Genomic DNA, 13,198 nt, shown 5'->3' with positions numbered 1-13,198 from the left:
AAGAGAGCTATGGCTTTATGGCTGAGAAAATAGGTCCAGAGAGCTAAGTGGTCTAGGGGCACAGCTATGGAGTGGCAGGGGTTTCCTGTCTCCTGGTCTTGTGCTGCTTATAGATATGTTTCTTACTTTAAGTAGGCAGTTTGGTGTAGCTAGTTAAGCACTGGGTTCTGAAGCTAAAATGCTTGGATTTGAGTCCTGGTTTTTCCAGTTACTATCTGTGTGACTTTGGGCAAGTCACTTACCTCTATGCTTCAGTTCCTCTATCTATAAAGTGAAAACAATAATAGTACCTTATTTCATAGGGTTGTTGTGAGGATTCACTAACTTAATATATGTAAAGCATTAAAAACTGTAGTTTTGACATTATAACTGCCATTAGTCTCTAAGAGAATGGAAGACAAGAAGTCCAGTCTTCTATTTTTTCCTTCTTTTTCTTCTTCTTTTTAAAACTTCCTCCCTCAGATTCTGATCAAAGCATCCAAATGAGTGCTCAATAAATACATGTTAGCTACCTTAATCTTATAGGATAAAAACACATTTTTGTATCTCAGAAGTAAGACTTGGGATTTGCATAAGTCAGGCCTAGTCTAGTAACAGGAAAGTCTAGAAAAGTAAAAATTGAGATAGCAACAGATTCTAGGATCCAACAGGGTTTCTTTAAAAAAGCCAGGCAAGGGACTTCCCTGGTGGCGCAGTGGTTAAGAATCCACCTGCCAGTGCAGGAGACACGGGTTCGATCCCTGGTCCGGGAAGATCCCACATGCCAAGACGCAACTAAACCCATCTGCCCCAACTATTTAGCCTGCGCTCTAGAGCCTGTGCGCTGCAACTACTGAGCCCCCGTGCTGCAACTACTGAAGCCCACGCGCCTAGAGCCCGTGCTCTGCAACAAGAGAAGCCACCGAAATGAGAAGCCCCCGCAATGAGAAGCCCGCACACCGCAGCGAAGAGTAGCCCCCGCTCTCCACAACTAGAGAAAGCCCACGCGCAGCAACGAAGACCCAACGCAGCCAAAAAAATAAAAGAAATTAAAAAAAGGAAAATAAAAAAGCCAGGTAAGATCAATAGATGCAGAGAAAGATGGAGGTCAATGAATCTAATTTCAAATATGCTTTCCCATCTATCTTAAGATCTATTCCAAACTTCCTTGGAGAAAATCTAGACTTTTAAGGAAAGTGCAGAGAACATGCCTCCCGTGGGCTTGCTTTGAGGGAATGTTTCAGCAGGTGCTGCATTCCGCCCTGGAGGCGGCTGCATGGATTTGTGAATTGAGGTGACAACATTGACTCCCCCCTGAAGAAAAGATGCTGTCTCTACACAGGAACTTTAACTGATAGTTTAACTACAATGATACTACTTGAAACATGAGGAAGAAAGAGGAAGAGGAGGAGGAGAAAAGGGAGAAGGAAAAGAGGGAGGAGAAAAAAGAGAAGGAGGAGGAAGAAGAGGAAGAAGCAGCAGAAACCGCTGTCAAGCCAGTCACAACTCAGTTCAATAGTCATTTTAGAAAAAGCAAGAACCATCCCCCTGACCCCCCTCCACCCTGGAGCACCTTTCTCTACGCTCCTCAAATGCCTGCTGAAAAAATTCTGGGACTAATTTACAAGCCAAGAAGGCTGTCGCAGAATTAGGGAGAGCAGGTGGAGGTGAGAAATAACCTATATTGAGGGACTTGAAAAATCATGGATTTGGGGAGGGGGGATGGGCAGGGATTTGTCACTACCTTCAGCATCATCTATCAGGAAATCTAGGGATGGAAGAAGGTTCCAAGACGGGTCCCAAATCTTCTGCATTTTGCAGATGCAAATCACATCGTCCACCTCCACTCTCGGCACTCGGGCGGTATCAGGATAAAATAAGCATCAAAAGGGGTACCTTGAAGTGAAAACAAATAGCAGAAGGTCAGCCTGGAGTTCTTGTGTGGGAGGGGCTTAACAAAGGTCAGCACAGCCACAGCATCAGAAAAGGTGGAAGAATTAAGGGTCACCGACAGACGAGCCCCAAAGTTTGGGGTTTGGGTCTCCTGGTACCCTACGATTTGCCCCGCACACACACCCTTTAAGTTTCTCAGTTTGAGTCTCGCCTGTAGACTTCCTGAAAAGACACGGTCTTACTAAGCCTTCTCACAGCGCCTAGCTCAGAGCTGACCCGTGAGCCGGTTCTCAATAACATCTGGGAGCAAAAGCGGCTTTTGAAGTTGGAGGAGGAAGGGCTCTGGGTTTATTTATGTTAGGGTTGGCTTTCGGGTGTGGCCTGGCACCAACTGCCGGCAAAAATTTCCCGATCACCTCCCGTCTTCCACCTCTGCCCAGGTGACGTCGGTAAGCCCCGCAGGACCAGCTAGGGGCTAAGCGGCTAAGCCGCGTCCTTCAGGTGTCAGTCTCGATCCGTTCGGAAACCACAATCCCCAGAGTCCCTTGTGCAGGGAGGTCAAGTCGCAAATAAGATGGCTCCAGAAGGGTGGGACATGCAGCAGGGTGGAAACCCTGGTCCCTGGCAGTTTCTTTACCGGATGTGTTTAAATAACTGAATCCCCACAAATGCACCACTCCACTAACCACCTTCGTGGCCGAGGAGGCCACCGCAGCCGCCTCTCTCGGTCGTCCAGGGGCATCCTGGGAGTTGCAGTCCAGCCGCTGGGCTGCGCCGAACAACCTTTCCCATAGTGCCCTAAGGGTCGGGCAATTTCAACATTCTTTTCCAAAACTCTCTCCGCACTGAGATCCCCTTTCCCCGGTCCCCTTCTCTCCGACAACTCCTTCCCGTCTGTGGCGACAGAGCGGCGGCCGCCGGTGGCCTGGGCCCCTGGCCGGGTCGCCCCGAGAGGCACTTCCGGCGGCGGTTCACTTCCTGGTTGGGTGGATGGAGCCGAGCGGGAGCGCGCGCGGGGGAGGGGCGGCGGGTTAGTCTCCGCCGGGCGCTCCGGGGATCAGCTGGCGGGCGGGCGGGTGCCGAACGCGGCCCCGGCTCTCGCTGCAGCGCCGCCTCCTCTCCTTGTCGCAGGCCGGCCCGGCGGCCGTGACAATGTTGCGGCGCTGGTAGCTGGGCGCCGGCCGCCAAGCCATCTCAAGTGGGTGCCGCTGGGATGCTGCCTCGCGGGGCGGTGGGGAGACCGGGGAGGAGGGGAAGCAGTGCCGGGTTGGGTCAGCGCTGCCCAAGGCGGCCCGAATCCCTCCTTTTTCAGACCCCGGGGCACGGGGTCCCGGGTTCTGGGGCCGGGGACGCGTTTTCAGCCCCAGGGTTTTTCTCTCTAAGAAAATGCATGAAGCGTTTCCCCAGGATGGTGGCTTTTGCTCCCCCTAGGACTCAGCAGTTGAATTTTTAAGTGTGTTACTGATTCATCCTCTCTCTCTTCCTCTGTCATCACAGGTTTAAACTTACACGAATCGCTCTCTTGAGGAGGAGGGGACCGCCGCGCGATTGACACGCATATTCCTATAGGCATCCTCCCTCAGCCCCCACCCCCTCGGCCGGATTCGGGTGGCTCCTCTCCTAGCTGAAATCCGAGAAGAAATCCTTGGATCTCTTGTTTAAAAAAAAAAAAAAAAATCTAGAAACCGTCGGTATTTTGCTTTACTGCTTCCTTTTCGCAAGATGAAGAAGTTTTTCGACTCCCGGCGAGAGCAGGGCGGCTCTGGCCTGGGCTCCGGCTCCAGTGGAGGAGGGGGCAGCACCTCGGGCCTGGGCAGTGGCTACATCGGAAGGGTCTTTGGCATTGGGCGACAGCAGGTCACTGTGGACGAGGTGTTGGCGGAAGGTATGGTGGGACTCTTTCAGTGCGCCGTAAATTAAAATCTTGTGCTGATGCAGCAAGACGTTGAATGTATGAATGGGTTTTGACCAGTTGACCCTCCCTTCCCCCTCCCCTTGCCCTGTGAATCATTGTCCTTGAGAAATTTGAAACTGAGATTTCAAAGTGACAGAGCTTTATGGGGTGGGGGGAATTTGCCAGAAATTGTTTACCTCGGTGACCTTTTATTTAAAAAAAAAAAAATTGACAAGCCAATTCTTGCCTGCCTCACCGAATTATGAGGATCAGACGAGAAAACGTATGTGTGAAAGTGTAAAGCTTCACATCAAATGTAGGGTGTGGGGCTTGTCATCCTCCTAAAACTTGAAATACTGATGTGAGGGCTGAGTGGTGGGGATGGAGGACCTTTAAGAGGGGTTTCTTCTCCTACCCAACTTTCCCACTCCCTTGAGCAGGCACTGGAAGGAAGAGAGGATTTTCAGAGAATCACAGTGTGTTTTTCTAAGAGCCAAGGCTCTTGGTGGATTTGACTAGGTTTGTTTCCTGACCCAACTGTAATCAGGTCCCCAGGATGCAGCTAAGATAACAAATTACATGAAATGAATGTGGTTATTTTGAAATCAGTCCAGTAGGCCCCTTTTTCTCCTGTTCTTGTTTTTTGGTTTTTGGGTGTGTGTGTGTGTGTGTGTGTGTGTGTGTGTGTGTGTGTGTGTGTGTGTTTGTGTTTTGCCAAAAGAATTACTTGAGAGTGGCCTCCGATTTTTGCTTTTTCTCTTTTGGAGAGGATGTTATTTAGATCTGTGTAAATTCCCTACACGTGTGTTCATCTGTGTATCTATAGACGTATAGATATATATCTTTATCCCCCAGGCTGTCCTGAAATCTTTGCATGTCTCTTTTGGTAACCTTAACGTCGACCTTCATAATTATGCCAGACTCATAATTTTCACAGCCCATTGCCTGCCTAGTGTGCTTTTACTTTTAATAAAAGCAGCAATTTCCTTGGCATGAAGCTATTCAAACTAATTGGATGGGGCCAACCTGCTGTAGGTTGTTTTATCAGCCGAGAGGGGATGGGGGAAGGGGAGGCCTCTATTACTGCAGCATGGTGGGGGAACAGTTTATTAGCAAGAGAAGAAGCCTTCTTGCAAGCTAAGGCTGGAGCAAGGGCCCCAACCTGGGCCTGGGACATGCCTGACACGGTGAGTGTTGCTCGTGGTGGGTTTGGAGAAGGAGCTGTTTGGCTCTCAGTGTGTGTCAGCATGGGATTCAGCTGGGCCCAGTGTTCTGGGGTTACGGTTGAAGCCTCTTTAAAAACACTGGTTTAAAAAAGATCTGGCAGTTGATGTCCTTATGAAGTTGTTGCTCTTTTCCCTTTTCAGTGCTGCTCTAGCTGGACTTAATCCGGGGCCTGAGTCACTGTCCCTCCGGATCCTTCCTTGTGGGCTTTGGTGCAGGATGGGAGATGCTTCTGTGCCCGCTGCCAGGTCCACACCCTTGAGTCTGGTCTGTCTGTTTCATCCCTGTGCCAAAGCCCTTGACTGCAGTGGGATGGAGAAATGGAGAAGGGGTGTGTGAGAGAGAAATCAAGAGGAATGAGGGGGCACAGAGCTCTTTCCTTCCCTCTCAACGGCCTCTGCTGAACTTAGAGCCCAGAAACATTTTGTTCAGCTAGGATATTGTCTCATTAGAGATGATGCTACCCTAAGCAGTGCCTTTTCTCGGAGTCTGAGTTGATGGGGAGGAGAAAAGGCAAAACTGGTCTTTTTTATCTAGGCTGCCCTTCTCTTCCCCAGAATTCATCCCTGAGAACTGCACATCATGCATTATGGTATTTTTAAATGGAACTGAGGGCTTGCAGCTCTGTATTCATTCATTTATTCATTCAACAAACCGTTATGGAGTGTCTGTGATGTGCCAGGCACTGTGCTAGGCTCTGGGGAATATGATTTAAAACTAGATGCTGGAATTTACAAACTACTTTGAGAGATGGAAAACAGCCGCTTAAAACAGGGCAATATGTGCTATCATGGAGATAAGCTTAGGGTGCAGTGGCCTCCAGTTTTAGAGAGCCAAGAACTGCTTGCTGCAGGAAGTGACTGACTGAAGCACGAGCAGGAGTTATCCAGGTACGGTGACGGCATGGGCAGAGACTCAGCTAGGTCTGGCAGTGTTGCCCTCTTTATGTTCTTTGACTATAACTGAATTTGAATATGTGGTTCTTAGAAGTATGTAGCTGTGTAGGAGCCAGTATACAAAGTACTTGTGAAGAACCCACCAAGTACAAAGGCACTGCTAGGTTCTGGGAAGGATATAGGGAGGTTTAAAGTGTGATGCCTGCGTTTAAGGAGCTGTCAGTGAATTTATGAAAACAAGGCAAACATTCATCCCTACAGCAGCATGGTTACCAGGGCTGTCTGTGGAATCAGGCAGATCTACGTTCAAATTCTGGATCTGTTCTTTACCAGCTGTGAAACGTTGGGTAAGACATTTCAAGCCTCTCTTGAATCTCTGTTTCCCTATGGCACTCTCAAAGTGTGGAGCCTGGGTCCAGGGCATCAGCATCACGTGGGAGCTTGTTAGAAATGCAGATTCAGGCCTCGCCCCATAAACTTGGCTGTGGGGCTTTAACAAGTTCCTGGAGAGATTCTGCTGCAAGCTAAAGTTTCAGAACCACTGCCCTACGGAGCGGTCTTGAATATTAACTGAGGCAATGTATGTAAACTATTTAACATTTTTCAGATGTTCAATAATTGGTAGCCATTATTTCTCAGCCAAGAGGAATGGGGGGCAATGTGAAGGCTAGTTTGACTGCAGCAATCTGCAGCTTTCCTTTCCCCCAGTGTGGGTAGACACAGCCCAATGTTCTTTGCAGAGGCGTCAGCAGCTCCTTAAAGGGTCAACAGATGTTTTGGGTAGCCATGCTCCTTCCTGAACCCTCTTCTCTTTGAGTCCCCAGGTGCTGACCTAGCCACCAGTCCCAGCCAGTGTTGTCTTAGGATGATGAGAGTCATGCATCAAAGTGCCCAGGGCAGTGGCCAGGCAGTTCAGGGAGGGATGATGTGCTGGGCTTCAAGCTCAGACCCTGTTACCACCTCATCTCACTGACCGTCCCTTTTTCCCTCACGTGGGTTTGGTCTGTACTTTACAGTGAGGAATCGCAGGAGCCCCGAGGAGGAGGTGCTGGAGTGCAAGGCAGGAGAGCGCCTGGGCTGCCATCTTTCCATCAGCAGCATCAGACCCAGTCGCCCGGTTTCCCTAACTAGTCCAGTGGGGGTTTGTCTGTCTGCGGGAAGTGAAGGTTCTAAGTCACGAGTTCAGAGGGGTCTGGCTTTGTGTAGGCTGGTGCAGGGGAGGATATTTTCTCTCTAGCTTCCTCAGCGAAGATGCCATGATGAGATGCTAAATCATGTGTGAGGTAATGGGCGTGTGATGTCAAGGGAAGATCTGGTTTAAACTTCCAGAATGAGCTCAATGGGAAAAGTGGAGCAATGCTCAAAGGAGGACTGAGAGGCTATGCTTTTGTCATATCCCCTCAGCTATATGAGGCCTTACGTCTAAGCTCCAGACAATACGTAAATGTTGGCTACCTGCTGTGTCCAAGACAGCATTCCTGAACATTCTATATAAGGTGGAGCAGGGGGACCTTCAGGAAAGTTTTCTGACCTACACTAAAGGAATTCAGGTCTAGGGCTAATGAGAACTACTCAGTAAGTCTCCATATCAGTACACTTTGACAATTTCTCCTACCTACAATGCAAAGTAGTGAGGCTTAAAAAATATGTGTGAAATCACCTAAACCAAACAAATGTGTGTGCGTGCGTGTGTGTGTGTGTGTGTATGGCATAAATAGGTATTGGTGGTATCAATATGACGCATGCATGTATTCGTTTAGTGAACGTTTGTTGGTGCCTTCTCTGTGGCAGGTGCTGTATTAGGCTCCAGAGCTACTGGGATGAATGGGACTTGGGCCCAGCTCTTAAGGAGCTCAAAGACCAGCAAATAACGCTAAGATAAGTGTGCAGCACTTAGCATGGTCCTGGGTGTGGAGTAGGTGGTAAAAAGATGTTATGAGATGATAAAGGGCCTGGGGCTGAGGGTTTCCAGATGAAGTGTCGTTTGAACAGGAATGGAAATTACCCAGCATATGTTGCAGATGAGGGTTACTCAAGCCTTTCTAAGCAGAAAGAATAGCACATGCAAAAGTGCGGAGAGGGGAGGCAGTATGGTGAGTTCTGGGAAAACTGGCTAGTCTGGTGTTATCATTTTGGTTAGTAGAAGTTTCCCTTCCAGAGTCAAGGAAAGAAGGGCATGGCATGGTAGAAGGAAATTCTTTTACATTTGCTCCCTGGCTGTGCTGGCTGCTTGCTTTCCCCAGTGGCCCTGGGCCTTCTGAGTAACCATTGGCTAGCTGTCCAGTGAGCACTGCTTCCCTCTGTGCCTCAGCCCTTTGCCAGTAGTTGGGGCGAGGAGGTGGCTGGTGTCTAGGGAAGGAGTGGTCCCGAAGGTTCGAAGAGAGGCAAGAAGCTTGAAGCAGAAGCAGGCGGGGGAGTGAGAAGACCAGTGTTACAGGAAGGAGTGGACAGGGGAGATAATGAGGGTGTTTGACCCAAGCAGAAGGTATGTTGGAGAGAAAAGAAAAGGAAATAAGGCCACGGAGAGCTTCAGTGCCAGGCAGGGAGGTTGGCTATAAGCATGTGAGGTCTTGATGCAAACAACCAATTTGACCCCTCCCACTTCAGATGTCTTTGCCTGCTGGGAAGTCTGGTTTTTTAGTGGCAACTGCAGATTTTCAGGGGGTGGCTTGTGAATGGTGTCTTCTTCCTGGCTTCGGGCATGATGACGGTTATAGCTTTGCTAAATATAGCCAAATCTCGAATTCAGAAATGAAATCTAGAATAAGTCATTGCGTGGTCAAAGCCTTTCCTTTGGTCTTTCTAACAAAGTCATGCTCATTTAATGAGAGGTCATGAAGAGAGAGAAACAGTTTCATATGGGTTTCGAGAGGGAGGGTATGGGGGGAGGCATACACTTGTACCTCAGTAGCTAAAACTGCATGTAGAGTACACAGGAAAAGCTTGGTAAATATTAATAAAGAACACATGAAAACATACTACTGCATCAGAGCAGTCATTTTACCTTGCAGTATTTGAAAGTTGACACTTCAGACAGAAAGGGGACTCACCCCACCGTCCACCTTCATCTTGTTCTTTTCAAAGGATAGATGCTTTCTGAGCTGCTTAAGAAATCCCTGTGCCATCTGCATCTTTAAGAGCCAAACAATGATAATCATAGAAATGAAATTGTCTATTGAAGTAGCATCCAGCACTTGAAGTAGCAGAGCATATCCTTCAGCCTACTTTTCTGGAGCCATCTTTTGGTGTGTTTGGTGTGGTGGCGGGAGCACTGCAGTGTGATTGGAAGACCCAGGTTTGTTCGTTCATTCTTTGCCGTGTTCAGTAACCGTGCCTGTGCTGGACGTCATGCAGTGATTAAATAAGACACGGCTCTGCCTTGAGGAACTCACTATCATAGAACTTCAGACACACGAGCAAATAGCTCTACGTGCTGTGATGAGGGATGTACAAGGGCTAGGGGACAGATATGAGGGAGCCATTAATCTTGTGGGGTAAGGAGTAGTCAGGGAAAGCTAAAGAAAGTGATACTTGAAATGTGTCTTCAAAAATAAGAACTTAGTACTAGATGGACAGGGTCAAGAGAACATTCTAGACAGAGAGAATAACCAAAGACACAAAAACAGGAAAGTGCACTGCTTGCTGAGAGCTGTATGTTTTGAGACAGTAGTGATCTACTAGTGTCCAGGGCTGTGCAGGCCAATAAAGTAGCCACTAGCCACATATGGGTATTTAAATTTAAATTATCTGATGTAAGATAAAAATTTAATTCGTCAGACACAGTAGCCACATTTCAGTTGATTAATAGCCACGTGTGGCTAAGACCTACAATTTTGGACAACACAGATGGAGAAAATTTCATCATCAGAGAAAGTTCTTTGGGCAGTGTTGGTTTAGAACAATAGTCTTTTAAACTTTTTGGGTAGAATAACACTCAGTTTACAGACATGCTCTCCCTTGTTTATTTACATTATATTCATGGCCTGCTGTCATTAGCTAATAATCTGAAGGCATAGTATGTACTTACAGTGAAGTTCATCATTTATGATAGTAGTTGCAAATCCATACTTTAAATAATCTCAGCAAGGTTTTGGTGAACTTCTTGTCATATCTTATTGGACTGTGATTGTTTCTACGTTGTAGTGTGACTGATGAAGAGGACACCAGGATAGAAATCAGGCCCTGCCCTTCTCTTGTTGCTCACGTATGCTTGTGTTATCTTTATCCAAGCTTTCTTTGCAGGAATCTTTTTAATCCCCTTGTTTGTTTTATGAGGGCTAATCCATTTAAAACAAATGTAATCAGTAAACGCACTTAACCAAGCACATGGACTGCAGTACCTCTCAGTACATCTCAGCCTTTGCTATGGAGCTTCCGCTCTTCCCCCAGGATTCCATCAGATTTGTCTGAGACACGTGACTGACATTTGGACTTGATGGAAACATTAGAGATGGACCATATATTAAATATGAGTAAAGATAAAAATCTTATTTTTTAAGATGACAGTTAATATAAATAGTCTCATATTTTCTTTCTAAACCCAGTGGATTGCTTTGTGTACCTCTGTTTGGAGACCACTGGTCTAGAGCAGTGGTTCTCAACCAGGGGCGATTATACCCAGGTGACATTTAGCAACATCTGGAGACATTTTTGATTGTCACAGGATGGGGTAAAACTGGCAGCTAGTGAGTTTAGGCCAGGGCTCCTGCTAAACGTCCTACAGTGTACACGATTTCCCCACCCCCAACAGAGAATCATCCAGACCCAAATGTCAGCAGTGCCAAGGTGGTACAGCATGATGTGTCAGCCAGTATGGGGACAGAGAGGAGTCAGGGGTGGCTCAGAAGGGTCTAATTTGCTGTGTGACTTCAGGCAAATCACTTAATTTTTAAATTCATTTTCTCAGAATCAGCAAGCCAGCAATCTTTCTTAACCTATTACGGTTAAAAGTCTTTACGTCATTTTCTGTGTAAAGCAACTACTTCCAGAGTAAACTGGTAAACCAACGGAGATCGAACGGCAAGTCTGTGTGGGTCCTGGCTGAGAGGAGTTATAGCAGTACTCTCCACTGACTGCATGTGAATTATGAGCTTTAAAAAGTTCTCCCCATATTCCCATATCTGAGCAACCCCAAAATGTGGTGGAAGCATTTTCTGACTTGAATTACTCAGAGCGAGGTTCAGTTGGGAAGGGATATTAAAGGTCAGAATGTTATGAGAGAAGATGTTGGTAATCCTTTGTGTAAGGAAGAGTCTAGCACTTGCAGCTAAGGGTCTTGGGTTCAAGTTCTTTCACGTCTGCTACTTGTCAGCTTTGGGGAAGTCATTGACTATTGTGAGCCTTTGCTTCCTCACTGTAGTAAACATCCTTCCTACCTCTGTAGGGATGCTGTGATCATGAAGTGAGAGGCTGGAGGTATAATGCAGAGAGCATAAGAGACAGCTTGCCCCTCCAGCCAGGAGGAGCAAGGTTTACTGAGCATCTAGCATATTCTTTACCAGCTCTGTTTGAGGTGCTATGGCAGAGAGAAGTAATGGAAATCTTGGCTCCTGCCCTCCCAGTTGACGTGACGTGACCAACACGCAGGAAACAAGTGCACCCCACAAGACAATAGCTGTTGAAATGCTGGCGTGTGTGGTGTGCTCTCTAAATTCTGGAGGGGTTGAGGGGAAGGAGGGCAATGAGGACTGAGATGGTTAGGCAAGATTTCCTGGAGTGGGATTGTTCTCAACTGTGAGTCTTTTCTCTGGAACCCCTTCTTCGAGGGACCTTGTTTTAGGGAACATATCTAGTTCAGCACCTTTGCACATGTTATATTCTTAGTAAAGTTGAAGTATTGCAACATTTTTAGTCTCTTTCGAGGAACAGAGTTGCCTACATAAATAAATCATATGTTCTGTGTTTATACCCAAAGCAAAAAAGCTTTTTCATTCTATGTGATTTTGAATCAGGAATAATGAGTATCAGCATGTTAAGGCAACACTGGCTGCAAGATTTTGTGCTTACTTTCTTCCTCCATTATTATCTTTATTATTATTAGTCTGTTATTTTTATTATCATTTAGTCTATTATGTATAAACAATCTCAGTTCTTCTATTGAGTTATGGACAGTTGTTAGGAAGGAGGAGTCCTTCTTATGAGTGAGACTTCTACCTTGGCAGCGGGTGAGTTCCCCAAGTTGGAACAAAGTTAAACATAAAAATTTGGGGTTTCATTTGAGATGTGCTGTGAGTGAATCAGCTTGAGCTGGTCAGTTTTCTCCTCGGGCTCTGAGTGAACCTTGGCAGACAGTGGAAGGCAATGCCAACTGAAGCTTTGTTATTTATGATTTCTGAAGAGCCAAGAGATTGTTGGATGAAAGAGTTTATGGCATCCCTATATTATTATAATAGAAGGCCAAGCGAAGCATTGATGTTGGATTATCATTTGTAATTATAATGATCTTAAATAATGACGCCTTTCATCTAGGACTTGAATCCTGGAGAAAGCAGTATAATGCCAATGTAATTTGTTTGGCGCCTGTTTTTAAGGACTTATAGCTATTGTACCAGGACCTTTAGAGTAAGAGAAAGATTATTGTCCCACTGGTACTGAGCATGACTTTGAGAACAAAATGGAGACTTTATTACCTGGGGACAGGAAGAAAGAAGAGGACTCCGACCTCATCAGTTGGGCCCTTCCAGCTTTGCAGAGGTGCCATGTCTCCTGCTAGTACCCTCGACTCATCATTTTCCCTGGTCAGTGAATTTTGTTGGTTCAGGAAGTGCTGATTATCTTACAGGTTTGTTAGACTCGTTTAATTTCCCCTGGGGATAGCCTAGCCCTGTTCCTCAGACCTTGGTCCTCTACTATTTTTAGAAGCCTGGGAATCTTGGTGGTGGGGGAGTGGGCAGTGTTGGAAGAAATAATTCCGTCTGGCTTTTTGGCTATGGGAAAATCTCGGTTTGACCGGAAGGTGTAACTCAGTAATGATTGGGGAAAACCTGATGTTCAGTACTGTCTTTCCTCCCTGACTCCCTAGGTCAAAGGGAACACGATGATGTTCTCCTTAGGAGAGGATTTTCAAGGTTTGCATCACACGTGGTGGTTTAAAAGCATGGGACTTGGAGGTGGGCAGCCCTTGGCTTGAATCCTGGCCGGGTCCCTGTGATGTTGGGCAACTTACTAAGATCCTGGCTTATCATTGGTAAAATACAGAGAATACTCTGGGTGGTTGTGAGACTAGATGAAATTATGCAAAGCACTTAACATAGTGCCTAGTGTGTAGTTAGTAGTCTGCAAACAGTAACTCTTAGTATTAAGGTGCATGAAT

General features: G+C 46.7%; 1 protein-coding gene and 1 long non-coding RNA gene across 8 annotated transcripts in view; one reads left to right on the top strand and one right to left on the bottom strand.

Moving 5' to 3' along the window:
- LOC133105280 (uncharacterized) overlaps positions 1-2,807 on the bottom strand; it is a 47,638-nt gene extending 44,831 nt beyond the window's left edge. For 2 of the 3 annotated variants that reach the window (XR_009703824.1, XR_009703822.1), the window contains exons 1-2: positions 2,559-2,807; positions 1,724-1,875 (exon numbers count right to left, since the gene is read on the bottom strand). This is a non-coding gene — a long non-coding RNA (uncharacterized LOC133105280). The remainder of the gene's footprint in view (positions 1-1,723; positions 1,876-2,558) is intronic. The other variant, XR_009703823.1, reaches the window with a different exon arrangement.
- Positions 2,808-2,906: 99 nt separating this feature from the next.
- Positions 2,907-13,198, top strand: part of AAK1 (AP2 associated kinase 1) — a 164,613-nt gene continuing 154,321 nt past the window's right edge. For all 5 annotated transcript variants that reach the window (XM_061168606.1, XM_061168605.1, XM_061168603.1 and 2 more), the window contains exons 1-2: positions 2,907-3,070; positions 3,370-3,757. In XM_061168606.1, the coding sequence (XP_061024589.1) occupies positions 3,595-3,757 (163 nt within the window). In that variant the 5' untranslated portion in view covers positions 2,907-3,070; positions 3,370-3,594. The remainder of the gene's footprint in view (positions 3,071-3,369; positions 3,758-13,198) is intronic.

This window comes from Eubalaena glacialis, chromosome 14 (genome assembly GCF_028564815.1).
Source record: "Eubalaena glacialis isolate mEubGla1 chromosome 14, mEubGla1.1.hap2.+ XY, whole genome shotgun sequence".
In the NCBI taxonomy this organism is placed as follows: domain Eukaryota; kingdom Metazoa; phylum Chordata; class Mammalia; order Artiodactyla; family Balaenidae; genus Eubalaena; species Eubalaena glacialis.
Note: the sequence above shows the minus strand (reverse complement) of the source record. Positions and strands in the feature narration are given on the sequence as shown.